The sequence below is a fragment of the Gallinula chloropus genome, assembly GCF_964237585.1.
Source record: "Gallinula chloropus genome assembly, chromosome: 1".
NCBI lineage: Eukaryota > Metazoa > Chordata > Aves > Gruiformes > Rallidae > Gallinula > Gallinula chloropus.
Genome location: NC_140085.1, coordinates 2,764,501 through 2,779,479, shown reverse-complemented (window position 1 = coordinate 2,779,479; position 14,979 = coordinate 2,764,501). Strand labels below are relative to the sequence as shown.

Below are 14,979 nucleotides of genomic sequence, written 5' to 3'. Positions count from 1 at the left end.
TTACAGAATCCACAAGGATGAAATGCCAGGGCAATAACTTGTTGACTGCTAAAGCTGTGCTGTGTCTAACGTCATCACAGAATCATAGGGGTTGGAAGGGATCTTGAGAGATCCAGGTCCAACCCCCCTGCCAAAGCAGCTCCCCAGCTCATATTGCACAGACAGGTGCCCAGATGGGGCTGGAATCTCTTCAGAGAAGGAGACTCCACACCCCCTGGGCAGCCTGTCCCAGGGCTCCCTCACCCTCACTGTGTAAAAGTTCTTCCACATGTTGGTGCGGAACTTCCTGTGCTCCAACTTGCAGCCATTGCCCCTTGTCCTGTCTCCACAGACCACTGAGAAGAGGCTGGCCATTTCCCCCTGCATCCCATACTTCAGATATTTATGAACATTAATAAGGTCCCCCCTTAGTTTTCTTTTCTGTAGGCTGAACAGCCCCAGCTCACTCAGCCTTTCCTCACAGGGGAGATGCTCCAGGCCCTTAATCCTCTTTGTAGCCTCCTCTGGACTCTTTCCATGACATCCCTGTCTTTTTATAGCAGGGAGCCCAGAACTGGACACAAATGCTGAAATATGCAAATGCTAAGGGAGTAATTTCATTACCATGTTCACATGTTTACTGCTTAATACTTACTGAATTACTTCTAGGAACTCACAAGCACAGAAATTTAGCTCAACTGAAAAATACCCTGATTAATATGGGGGTACGGATCTTGCTCATTCATGCTCATAAGCTAAGTAGTTGTGTCATACAGCAGTGTATTAAAATTAATTTCCTTCTGCTCCCATGACTAGGGGCATGATTCTCATAACGATGTGTAATAGTATTAAGAAGCAACGTAACGTGAAAGGAGTTGCATTTGTCGAAGGTAATTTGAACTAGGGAAAGTTGTATCTTTCTTGAAGCAAGAGAAGCAGGTGTTGATACACCTGATAGAACCTGAGGGAACGGTGTGAAGCTGCACCAGGGGAAGTTTAGATTGGCTGTTAGAGTTTCTGTCCTAAGAGGGGGTTGGGCACTGGCACAGGCTCCCCAGGGAAGCGGTCACAGCCCTGAGCTGGGCTGAGGGCAAGAAGCGTCTGGACGATGCCCTCAGTGCCACCTCTGACTGGGCTGGGGCTGTGTGGAGCCAGGAGTGGGACTGGATGATCCTCGTGGGTTCCTTTCCAACTCAGGAGATTCTGTGGTTCTGTGACTGTGACTGTCTGTGTGACACCAAAACTACAGACTTAAGAGGGAGCAAAAATGTTCTGAGGCAAAAGCATCTGGGTGCCAACTGCTCTGTAGATAGAATTAATGCGACTGTTGATGGTGACTGGAACCTACACATCACAGCAACATCAGACATGTAAGGATGGTTAGGAAGTCTATAGCCACTGGGGCTTGGAATTGACCTTGACTCTGGCGGCACAGTGGAAGGATGATGGACATGGGGGAGCTGAACAGACAAGTGATGAATACAACAGGACAGAAGCGTGTGACTGAGTGTGTGTGGGTATACACATGAAACCACGTTAGAGAAAAAGGTCAAGAGGACTGTTCTTCAAAGCATCCAGCTGCGTATTCTACCCAAAACATTCATTTTTCTTCCTCTTGTGCTATTTTAAAAGAAAAATCTATTGGTTTAAAATACAACTAACACCAACTTAAAGTAAATAATTATGTAGGGTACTCAAACACTAATAATTTGAATACCATCTTCTGGGTTTGGGATTTTTTTCTCTAGCCAAGCAGCACCATTAGCCTTTCAGCAGACAATAAGCAACACTGGTAATTTTTTTCTCAAAGCTTAATGTGCAAACTCTTAAATAACCACTTCCCACCCCAGTCAGATATACACTATGAGAAGGTTATCCTTTAACTCCTTTGTTAAACTATCTCATTTCGCTTTGCTGTAATAACTCATAGCTTATGTGATATCTTTGACCTAGAAACACTGGCAGCTGTTAGGGGAATCGCTGGGTTTTTAGGAAGTATCAAAAGGTTTTTAGCACATAAACCAAATTTATGAACAGATACCGCCCTGGAGAATAGAATTGTTTATGTTTTAGTATCGCAGCTGTCACTGGTGCACAGTTATTTTGTCCTGTATTAATCCCCTGAAAAGGTTGAGCATCTTCACTCAGTCACTGAAATATTTCATAATTGACAGACTTCATCTGGCACTGAATATGTATAATAATTTTCTCCATAAGGAGCACACTGCGCTGACACTAATCTGTTCTGTTGTCGTCTCCCTTTATTATCAATGTCTGCATTGTTTTTTCAGAAGCATTGAAGAACACAAATACAAAGCTTCTAATTGAAAAAAGCTAGGTAATCAAAAAGCCAATTAATCACACAGATGAGCTCTGACACTCAATGATGCAACAGACAGAAATACCGCATACGCATAACTGAAGTATTTTTAAAGTGTGCTTATTTGATGTAAAAATGATCTGAGAATGTAATTAGCATTCTTTGTCACAGGTGACAGACTCATATTGCACATTTCTTCATGCTGACATTACTTCTCTTCTCCCACCTTGCTTCCCAGTCTGATCTTTTCTCCGCTGCACAGCCCATTCCCTGACTCTGTGTACCTAGCACTGAAATCAGGACAAGTTTAGGAACAAATAAGCAGCCTATTATTGTGCTCTGTAATTTCCAAAATGTTAGGCCTTTCCAGACCTGCCTTTTTTTTTTCCCCCTTAAAGCTTTATTTCCATCCCAGTGCTCTAAAATCACCAATCCTGAAAGTCACAAATGACCTTAGTAACGGCTGCGGGCACCAGCCTCAGTGAAGCCGGGATTGCAGGAGATGTGACCTCTCTGCTTTTGCAGGTTTTCATTCTGTAATCTCCACATCTCTGAAAAAGTTCAAAGCCGGATTTGGAGCACAGAGTTCACCTCCTTTTAGAGCTCAACAACTCTTTTTTGTGCAGAAGAGATATGCACATGGACTTGGCAAAGCAAAGCTTTCTCAGCTCACAAATAAAAAGTCAGAATTGGAGAAACCAGCCTTAATACCATGAGAGCTCCAGCCTGAAGACAGAGCAAACATCATCCATGGCACAGGACAGTCAATTCAGAACTGCCCACTGTAGTCTTATGTAATAATGTTGTAGTCTTGGAGACTTCCAAGCCCAAGAAGAGAAAGCAGGAGATGGCAGAGTTCAACTAATCCACATCACTTGAGGGACAACCCTTCAGTCATACTCAAATAGAGTCATTTAAAGTTGATTATCTCACTTACACACAACACTGATACATTGACACACATGTTAACATGTGATTCCACATCGGAAGTCTTCAATTAGTAGGAGCAAGAGAAGGCAATGTGTTGGACACCTACTTTAACATTAAAAGTAACTCAGAAAAAAATCTGATTTGCTGCACAGAACCTTAAAAAGGTGAAATAAAAGCTTTCAAACAAAGAATCCCAGTTAATTACACCCTCTTTGCCATTAATTACTCCAGTACTACTTGCACTGTAACGATAACCCAGTAGGCTGATAACTAAGAGCAGAGATACAACCACTCTGCAAGAAGCCAGCTTGGAGGAGATAATGCAGACACTTTTTCCTCTAACACCAGCCAATAATTTGAGAATAAGGAAGGTATTCTGTGGGGTTTTTGTGTGTGTGAAGGAATCTAATTATTAACTGTTTAAATAATGCACAGTTTTTGAATCATTAAACTAATTTACCCTCATCCTTTCAAACTACTTTTCATTGCTAAGAACATGGCTTCATTAATGTCATCTTCAAAAAGGTAGGACAAAACACTGAGACAGTATCTGATATGCCCTCTATTTAAAATATTCATTAAGACCAATTATACACACTGATAATTCATGCAACATGCTCTTCTTCTTAATCCATAAAAACAAGGGGGTTTTCTTCTACCCTGCTAAGCTGCATAAATGAATACATATTGCATTAATACAGTTTTCAAAACCAACTAAAAAAAGGTCCAAATTAGTCAACAATAGGTAGGCAAAGGAAGAAGGCAGAGAGAAAGGAGGCAAATGTATTTGGGCTGAAGGTTACAACCAACCTGAGATGTAGGAAATGATGACAGCAGCAATTAATGTCCTATAAAATACTACCCTACACAGGATGAGAATGTTAACAGCAATATGCCACAACATTTCTTATTAAACACCTTGTGAGCACTTTATGCAGCTTAGCAAATTGTTCTGAACACTTCAGTTTTAAGTCTACTGTGAAAAAAAGATGCAGAAGTGCTTTGTAAACATGGAGTAAACAACTTGGCGATTAACTTTAAAACATTGCACATACTGGTGGTTTTTAGAGGAACCACTAACTCCACCCAACAAAACCAACTGTGGACTCCAAGGACAGCTGATGCTCAGTACGTAGCTGCACACTTCACATGCAATTTTAAGATTACTTGGTGATGTTCATTCACTTACACTGGCTCTTCATTGCTGGTGGTATAAAAATAACCTTGTTGGGATTCTTTCTCTATATACAAGGAAAGGCTGAAAGAACTGGGGCTGTTCAGCCTGGAGAAAAGAAGCCTGAGAGGGGATCTGATCAATGGTTATCAATAGCTGAAGGGTGGGACACAGGGGGAAATGGCCAGTCTCTTCTCAGTGTCTGTGGGGACAGGACAAGGGGCAATGGCTTCAAGTTGGAGCATAGAAGTTCTGCACCAATATGAGGAAGAACTTTTTCACAGTAAGGACGAGGGAGCCCTGGGACAGGCTGCCCAGTGGGGTGTGGAGTCTCCTTCTCTGGAGATATTCCAGCCCCATCTGGACACCGACCTGGGTGACCTGAGCTAGGGACCCTGCTTTGGCAGAGGGGTTGGACCTGATGATCTCTTGAGGTCCCTTCCAACCCCTACAACTCCGTGATGCTGTGATGTGATTACTACAACAGATGAAATCTCACTGCAAATGAGATAACATAGGAACGAAAATATTCTCAACATTAAAGCCTCTATCTTGTCAATATTAAGTCAGATACAGTGGCAGTTAATATTTAAAAAAAAAGCCCATTCTGGCCATAGTTTTAATCTTGATCTCCTTGGAAAAGTCATCTTGTTTAATAGTAAAAAACATAACCAGCAAGTCAGTAGCAGAAATGAACAGAAAGCTCTTCATTAAAAGGGAAGGGAGGCTTACCCTTTCTTCCAGTCGAGCCAGCTGCTCTTTGTAGTAAGCATCATGCTTCTTCAGTTCTCTGTCTTTCTCTTCCAGCTGCCTGGCCTAAAAAAAGAAATAGAAAGATAAAACTGGATCAAGAAAGAGCTTCACTTGCAAAGGAAAACATCTATGACGAATTGTACCAGTAGGGAATATACAGAGACAGAGATCTGCAGTCTATTAGTTTTTGCCAAACAGTACATTAATAAGATGATGATTGCAGCATTGAAAATGTAAAGAGATTGTCTATTGTACTGGGGTTTTTTTTCCCTTCCCTCCTCAACAGCTGTGCCACAGTTTGTCCAAATGGATTTGGAACCGTCCTGAAGAAGGAACCAAGCATATACCCTGCTGAGACTTCCATTTATTTATTTATTTATAATTAACTTGGCAGATCGTTTCTGAACTTTGGGAAATTTGCTCAACCTACCCCAAAAAATGTCCACAGAGCATGAATATTTAGCTTTATTTGTTGACCTTTACTAAGTGGACATGTTGACATGATAACAGCTGAACGTGCATCCACATAGATGTAGGCTGTGGTAAGAAGAATTTAATAAGCAGCTGGTTTTCCTCTAAAGCTCCAATTCAGGAATGTATTTAGGATGTGCTCAAATTCAAACACATGAATGTTTAGAAAGACCCAAGTGCTTACATATGTGCAAAAGCAGAACTAAAAAGTACATCTAGAAACTCTTCTATACTCTTTATCTAGTCATCATTCCTCTGGAAAATCCTAGATTGGTTAAGTATCCAACTGAGTAAGCTGAAACCCTTTATTTTAGGATCACCCCCAGTAACTTAAAATAATAGAGAAGAATTTTAAACATTTATCTTTTGAATACAAGTATGACTTGAGTATCCACTTAAGAGGCACTGCTTCCAGCACTCCTGAGCAAGTTGACTTCTTCTGGCTTTTCATAGAATCCTAGAATGGGCTGGATTGGAAGGGACCCCAAGGATCACAGAGCTCCAACCCCCCTGCCACAAGCAGGGCCACCAACCTCCAGGCCTGGATCTATACAAGGTTGCCCAGGGCCCATCCAACCTGGCCCTGAACCCTGCCAGGTGTCTCATCTGTGGTACGTACCGATATTAGTATTAAACGGACTCATTAAGAATCCTAAAATGCATTAAAATAGCACACATGACCACAGAACACACTAAAAATGTACAAGTCCTCCAGAGGAAATACTAGACAAGTGATTTTTAACAAGCTACAGAGGATTTAATACCTAAATTATCAGTGCAAATTCATTCCGGGCTCGTAATGTTTTTATAATAAAACACCTTTAGTGAATAATAATTAACTACCAGTGGTCATTACTACAAATGCCTGTTCCACGTTAGTCATTTACCTCTTAACATATTATTTTCAGCCAGGTACCAATACTACAAAGTTCCTATTTTAGCAGCATCAGGTAAAATGGTAAGCCAATGTACTCTGTCTACTAAAGATGGTATCTCCAGCTCACGTTCACAGAAGCATGTCACAAAACTCACACCACCCACTGGGCTAGACTTGCACACATACAGGACTTAATCCTCTTTGCCCAAATTAGTTGATTGGGTTTTAGCAAAGAATCAAAGAATAAAAAACCTAAAATCCCCAAGCTTTGGATTTTTGGTTGTTCCTTATTTAAGTACTTACCTTTGCTTCTATATCCTGAAGCATGTAAAAAAACCACACAAAAACTCAAATTAAATGTATTCTATAATTGTGACTAGAACAATTAAGAGATTTGCATTCAAGTCAGGCTTATCTGTAATCTAGAAGAACGCTGAAAACTGGTTGTTGGAGTTTTTTTTGTCATCCTACCTCATCAATAACATCCCTGCTCATCAAAAAACCAGTCAAATTTTAATTTCACTTGATTGAACCAAACCTTGCCCTCTGCCAGCCAACCTACCTTTAGTACAGTGCCATGGAGCACATATCCTGCCCACCACCATTTATATCACCCTTTATTCAACACAGAAAACTAATTTAAGGTTTTTCCAGAGCTGATTTACACTGAATACCCTACAGCCTAACTACCATGGTTTGTATCGATCACGGTTTTCCCTTTTTCTACATAATCCCTGCATCAGCTCTCAAAACTTCTACTTGCTGTGGTCACAGAAACAGCTAAAAATTCACTGCAGGTTGTACCTCTCCAAACAATCTTCAAATAACTAATATTCCATTGTGTTATTGCTACAGTCCCCCTAATAAAATAGCTTCAATTCTAGGTTATTTTGGGTTTAGTTTAGGATTTGATTTAGATTTAAAGGAGTTATAGCAGCTATGAGAACATAAAGCACGTTAAGGCCCTTAGAAATAGGTAACAAAGATGCTGTGTGCCTTTATCACTATGGAAAATCGTTATGGATTCTGAATTAAAACAATGGGTACTGGTTATGGACCCTGCATCAAAGCAATAGGTACAAGAATAAACTGGTTGTGGTTATGAAAAACCAGCTGAAGAGGACATGAGGATGCACAAGAATGGGGTTCACTCATGGACACGGTGAGGAAGACTATCGATGACCACCAGAGGACCCCAGCTCAACATAACTACACATGCCTGGAGGACATTTACATATGACAATGATTGCCAGGAAATAACATAAATATGCTAATCATCCCCCTCCCCTCTTTGTATTTAAAACAATCAGCATAGTTAACCAATGATTTTTACAGAATAAGAATATAGATAAAGTGCAGCAATCAAAAGCCAATCATTGCAAAGATCAAGCTAAGAAGCGAGCATTTTTGTGCAATGATTTTACTAAAAATTGTAAAAATATGCTGTGTTTTATACTTGAGGGTGAACACATCTTTGGTGGAGCTATAGAATCATAGAATGGTCTGGGTTGGAAGGGACCCCAAGGATCATAGAGTTCCAAACCCCCTGCCATAGGCAGGGACAAGAACCTCCAGGAGCTACACAAGGTTGCCCAGGGCCCCATCCAACCTGGTCTTGAACACCTCCAGGGCCAGGGCATCCACCACCTCTCTGGGCAGCCTGTTCCAGCACCTCACCACTCTCTCTGTAAAAACTTCCCTTTAATATCAAATCTAAACCTCTCCTCCTTTAGCTTTAATCTATCCCCCTTGTCCTGCCATTATCTACCCTTTTAAAAAGTCAATCCCCCTCCTGTTTCTCTGCTCCCTTCAGGCACTGGGAGGCTGCAATGAGGTCCCCCCCCAGCCTTCTCTTCTCCAGGCTGAACAAGCCCAGCTCCCTCAGCCTCTCTTTATAGGGGAGCTGCTCCAGCCCATGTTCCCCAGCGCTGGAATGAAAGAAGTACCTGCTTATCTGCCTTGAGTAGGTAAGTTCCTTGTGATTGCAACTGCTGACACTATCACAGTTACCCATACAGGAATATTTTATTTAGAACCGCCTCAGGACGCCTGAAATTTCTGGAACTCAAGTGCTGCTTTTATGCAAGTGGAGTTAAATAGGCCGGTGACAAAGAAAAGGTAAAACTAATGTCCCATAACTCTCGTGAGAACTCAGTTCAATTTCAGTCCCTACAATTCAATAGCGTTTCACACATTTCTCCCGATGACCCGAAACCAAGCAGCAAATCTGACATTGGAAAGCCAATCAAATATAATAAAAGCCATGTAAGAGCATCATGACTTAATTCACTCTCTCCTTTACTGATAATTCACAAGGGCAGAAATTTTCAGGGTCAAGGGCACACCAGCAATGCAGCTGATGAAATCCATCCTCTCCTTCAGGTTCAACTGATCCCTGAGCATCAATTCGTTCCATCCCACAGAATCACAGAATCACAGAACATTAGGAGTTGGAAGGGACCTCAAAAGCTCATCCAGTCCACCCCCCCAGCCAGAGCAGGATCAGCTAGACTAAATCACACAGATGGGTTTGAATGTCTCCAGAGAAGGAGATTCCACAACCTCTCTGGGCAGCCTGTCCCAGTGCTCCATCAACCTCACAGGGAAAAAGTTCCAGCTTGCCCCAAGTTGCCCCATGTCCTATCACTGGCGATCAGAAATAAACATTAGCAGGAGATTAGCTGATTAGCTGATACTTCCTTTCCTAGATAAAAGGAGGGAAAGAATGAGAGGCAATCTTCACAACTGCTGCAAATCTCTTCACAAAGATGACAAATAACCTGAGGTTCAACCCAAAGATCCCTTGCCAAACTTCTACAACAACGCCCAAAACACCTACAAGTGTTTAACACCATACATCGCTTTTCTACCAAGCAACAAGCAATAGGACCAGAAGAATTAAGAAGGACACTGAGGTCCTGGAGCAAGTTCAGAGAAGGGCAAACAGGCTGTGGAAGGAGCAGGAGGTCAAATCCTATGAGGAGCAGCTGAGGGAGCTGGGGGTGTTGAGCCTGGAGAAGAGGAGGCTGAGGGGAGACCTTATCACCACCTACACTGACCTGACAGGAGGGTGTAGAGAGGTGGGCGATGATCTCTTCAGCCAGGGGACAGGAGATGGGACAAGGGGAAATGGCCTCAAGCTGCACCAGGGCAGGGTCAGCTCAGATGTTAGAAAGAAAACATTTTACTGAAAGAGACATTGGGGCCTGGAACAGGCTGCCCAGGGAGGGGTTGAGTCACCATTCCTGGATGTGTTTAACAGACAGGTAGATGAGGTACTTAGGGATATGGTTTAGCACAGGACAGGAATGGTTGGACTTGATCTTAAAGGTCTTTTCCAACCTTGTGATTCTGTGATCGTAAATACTTACATCAGGACACATTCAGATCTAGCCTAGATGTTTTTTTTAAAAGAAGAGTAACATGTGGACATCAGGGTTGTGTTTTTCATTAAAACTCTTCACAGTTGACTTAGGGTTGGCATACATGTGAGCTTTGAAAGTGTTTAAAAACTTCCACGAAATTTCAACTGATTAAGATAAATTCTCAGTGACTGATGTCTAGGAAACTAACAACACTCCTACCAAAATGCTCAAACCCTCCCTTAAGAGGAGATCACAAGTTGCCCAAACTTCTTCATAGAAGAGAAATATGGAGAATGAAAGACAAGAAAGCTGAACGAAAAAGAAAACCCCTAACTAAATATCCCAAATCACCCAGCATATTGCTCAGAACATCACTGTAACAGAGAAATTCAAACAGAAAACACAAAGATTAAAAAATGACAACTTCAAAACTTCTAGAATGTGGATTTCTACAAAACTACCATGAGATACTCCCACCAGAAATGTATGCTTCAGCTCTCACACCATACCGATGTTTAAGCTGGATCATTTCAGGCACTGCATCTGCAAGTCAAATGCACGGTACTATCCCATTACAAGGGTCAGCAGAAATAAAGCATAAAGTACTAAAATCTCAGATTAAATGGAATTAGAGTCATAAAACATTCATATTTCTACAAATATTTGAGCACAGATAGGTAAAAGCTGTAATTTTGTTCAAAAGTGCTGCTTTTGAGATTCACATCTACTAATCTGCAATTGTACCTCATATAGATACAGTTAATTGAGGCAGTTTTACGTTGGCAAAGCTGTCCAGAAGACCTCTGAGTTTGGATTCTTTTAATCTATGTCTTGCTTGCTGATCAAATACTGTTCAAATTAAAGAAATGGATGTGTTTAATGGAATCTGATAACTATATGAAAGGCAAAGTGAGCGGGCAAATGCAAACTACATTTGTTCAAAGGACCTGAAAGCCATTTTTTACCCTTCAAAGTTGGTTTTCCACTGGAAAGTTTGGTCAACTTCCAGGTTTGTTCTTTGGGTTTGGGTTCCTGTCCCCCAAAATAATCCCCCAAAGGATCAAGTTAGGAAAGCTAAAGACTTGATAGAATTAAACTGACCAGGGACATCAAGGGCAACAAGAAAAGCTTCTATAGGTATGTCAGTGATAACAGGAAGAGGGGGTAAAATGTGGACCCTCTCCAGAAGAAGACCTGATTACCCAGGATATAGAGAAGACTGAGGTACTCAGTGACTTTTTTGCCTCAGTCTTCACCAGCAACTCCTTTAGCCACATTTCCCAGGCCTCAAAAGGCAAAGGCAAGGGCTGGGAGAATGAAGAACTGCCATTGTAGACAATCAAGTTTGAGACTGACCACCACAGGAACCTGAAGGTGCACAAGTCCATGGGTCCCAAGGGAACTGGTGCATGAGGTTGGAGTCACTATTCATCACAGTTGGGAAATTATGGCAGTCCAGTGAAGTTTCCACTGACTGAAAAAGAGGAAACACAACCCCCATTTTTAAAAAGGGAAAAGACAAAGAGCCAGGGAACTAAGTCTCACCTCAGTGCCCAGCAAGATCATAGAGCAGACCCTCTTTCAGGCACATGGAAAGTACAGAGGTCACTGGTGACAGACAACACAGCTTCTCTAAGGGCAAATGATGCTAACCAAATCTGGTGGCATTCTGTGATGGGGTTATAGCGTTGGTGGGTAAGGGAAGAGAAACTGATGTCATCTACCTGGACTTGTCCAAAGCATCTGACTCTGTCCTGCCCAACATCATTGTCTCTAAATTGGAGCAGCATGGATCTGATGGATGGACCATTTGGTGTATAAGGAACTGGCTGGATAGTCACACTCAAAATGTTGCAGTCAACAACACAACGTTTGAGTGGGCACAAGTGATGAGTGACATTCCTCAGGGGTCAGTATTGGGACCAGCGTTGTTTAACATCTTTATGGTGACACAGTGGGATTGAGTGCACCCTCAGAAAGACTGTCAACACCAATGTCTGTGATGTACAATGACAAAGACTGACATGCTGGTGGGAAGGGTTCTAAAGGGACCTTGACAGGCTGAGAGGTGGGCATGTGTGAACTCCATGAAGTTCAACAAAGCCAAGTGCAAGACCCTGCACATGGGTCAGTGCAATCCCAAGCACAACAACAGGGTGGGCAGAGAATGGACTGACAGCAGCCCTGAGGAGAAGGACTTTGGGGAGATGGTAGAGAAGCAGCTCAACGTGTCCCAGCCAAGTGCACTGGCAGCCCAGAAAGCCAACCACAGCCAGGGCTGCATCCCCAGCAGTGTGACCATCAGCTCAAGGAAGGGGATTCTCCCTCTCTACTCTGCTTGGTGAGACCTCAGCTGGAGTAACTGCATCCAGCTCAGGCGTATTCAGGACAAGAAGGATATGGAACTGTTGGAGCATGTCCAGAGAAGGCCACAAAGATGATCCAAGGGCTGGAGCACCTCTGCTCTGGAAACAGGCTGAGAGAGTTGGGGAAGAAAAGACTCTGGGGAGACCTCAGAGTACTTCAGGTACTGTAAGGGGCTCCAGGGAAGATGGAGCTGGACTAGTTATAAGGGTATGGAGTAATAGGACAAGGGGGAGTGGCCTTAAATTGAAGTAGGGGACATTTAGATTATATATTAGGAAGAAATTCTTTCCTGTGAGGGTGGGGAAGCCCTGGCACAGGGTGCCCAGAGAAGCTGTGGCTGCCCCTGGATCCCTGTCAGGGTTCAAGGCCAAGTTGGATGGGACTTTGATCAACCTGGGCTCGTGAACCGTGTCTCTGCCTATGGACACTTCCAACCCAAAGCAGCCTGTGATTCTACGAATTCATCATCAAAACATCTGGATTTTACTGAACTACAGATATGAGAGGGGGAAGCAGCAAATTATAGTCACGCTGCTTATTGCCCTGACTCTACCAAAGGTTTCATATCACTGATAAAGTAGAACTATTATAAGACTATTAAATAACACATTTCTCCAATGGTTTCGTTCCCTAGATTGTGAAAGTAACTGGAATATTTAGTAGGCCAGCAACCAACCTCAGAAGAAAAGGTTCTTTCATACAACCACCACCCCAGCACTTGTACAGGAATGCAGACACAGCAGAGTTTTAAAAGAAATAAAACCCATTCCTTCATCCAGGAGACAATATAAATATGCCAACATGAGAGAATTCACTGCAGAAATAAAACCCTGCGAGGTAGTATAGTATTTATGGGGCCACAGCCACACGATCCCAGTGAATATCAATTAGCCGTAACAAAATAATTAACAGTAGCCATGTATTCAATTAGCTGAATGCTGCACTTTAGTTGTAAATGAGCTATTGGAACAGGTTCGTTGCTTCTTCACAAAGTAACTCTAATGAACAAAGCGTTTGCTTGGGTGGTATTTAGAAAGCAGCTTCAGAAGGTCACCTGTCTTGTTCCCAAGACTTCCCAAAATGAAAACCTAAAAATAGATGACTAATACTAAATACAGGATCTTCAGAGTCACTAGGAAGCTGGAAATTGGAAATGATGTCTAGGAAAACAGAGGAAGTATTTTGGGACATAACCCAAAATACTGGCTGGAGACCTGATGGTGAAGGACCTGGGGGTGTTGGGTGACTGCCGACTGAATATGAGCCAGCAGTGTGCCTGGGTGGCCAAGAAGGTCAATGGCATCCTGGCTTGTATCAGACACAGCATGGTCAGTAGGTCTGGGGAGGTGATTCTGCCCCTGTACTGGGCACTGGGGAGGCTGCACCTCGAGTGCTGTGTCCAGTTCTGGGCTCCTCACCATAAAAAGGGCATTGAGGTCCTGGAGTGAGTCCAGAAAAAGGCAACCAGGCTGGGGAAGGGGCTGGAGGGCAAATCCTCTGAGGAGCAGCTGAGGGAGCTGGGGGTGTTCAGCCTGGAGAAGAGGAGGCTGAGAGGAGACCTTATCACCACCTACAGTGACCTGACAAGAGGGTGTAGAGAGGTGGGTGATGGTCTTTTCAGCCATGGGACAGGAGATGGGACAAGGGGGAAATGGAACAAAGCTGCACCAGGGCAGGGTCAGCTCAGATGTGAGGGAAAAGTTCTTCCCTGAAAGAGTCATGAGGATGTGGAACAGGCTGCCCAGGAAGGGGGTTGAGTCACCATCCCTGGATCTGTTTAACACAGGTAGATGAGGTTCTTAGGGATATGGTTTAGCATAGGATAGGAACAGTTGGACTTGATCTTAAAGGTTTTTTCCAACCTTGTGATTCTGTGATTCTGTGAGATGGGATGAAGATTTCAAGGCCAATCTGGGTTTTGCTTTCAAAAGCAGCACCTGGATTTAGCACAGCACCTATAGGAGTTTCCAACTCTACAAAAACTTCCTGCTCCTCACCCTGTACACAACTGCAGGGATACTCGCAGAGCAGTCTGATGATGCAGGCAAACCCTTCTCAAGCTGGATGCAAGAGATCCACATTAATTTCATCCTTCATAAGGCAGAACAGGGCAAATCAGTAGATAATTGAAAAGAAATGTTTAATAATTAGCTTTAAACAAATCCCTGTAGCAGGACACAGCAAGGTTTGAGGTGCGTGCAGTCTGTTACTGCAATTCTTTAAGGAGTTGCAGGGGATCACAGAATCATAGAATCATAGAATGGTCTGGGTTGGAAGGGACCCCAAGGATCACAGAGCTCCAACCCCCCTACCACAGGCAGGGACACCAACCTCCAGGCCTGGAGCTACACCAGGCTGCCCAGGGCCCCATCCAACCTGGCCTTGAAGACCTCCAGGGCCAGGGCATCCACCACCTCTCTGGACAGCCTGTTCCAGCCCCTCACCACTCTCTCTGTAAAAAACTTCCCCCTGATATCTAATCTAAACCTTCCCTCCTTCAGCTTCATTCCACCCCCCTTGTCCTGCCAGTCTCTGCCCTTTTAAAAAGCTGATTCCCCTCCTGCTTCTTTGCTCCCTTCAGGGACTGGAAGGCTGCAATGAGGTCCCCCTGTAGCCTCCTCTTCTCCTGGCTAGGAATAAGCCATTATCAGGTAGTTGAGGAGAAATTTGTAGGCAGATTTCAAAATGAAGTCATGAAGCGTTCAGCAGGTCCAGGTTCACAGCTGCCCCTCGGTGCAGACTG

The 14,979-nt window shown here is 43.3% G+C and overlaps 1 protein-coding gene across 1 annotated transcript in view; it reads right to left on the bottom strand.

Moving 5' to 3' along the window:
- CHCHD3 (coiled-coil-helix-coiled-coil-helix domain containing 3) overlaps positions 1-14,979 on the bottom strand; it is a 194,629-nt gene that overhangs the window by 65,861 nt on the left and 113,789 nt on the right. Inside the window, exon 5 of the mRNA XM_084270543.1 lies at positions 5,136-5,219. Within this exon, the coding sequence (XP_084126669.1) occupies positions 5,136-5,219 (84 nt within the window). The remainder of the gene's footprint in view (positions 1-5,135; positions 5,220-14,979) is intronic.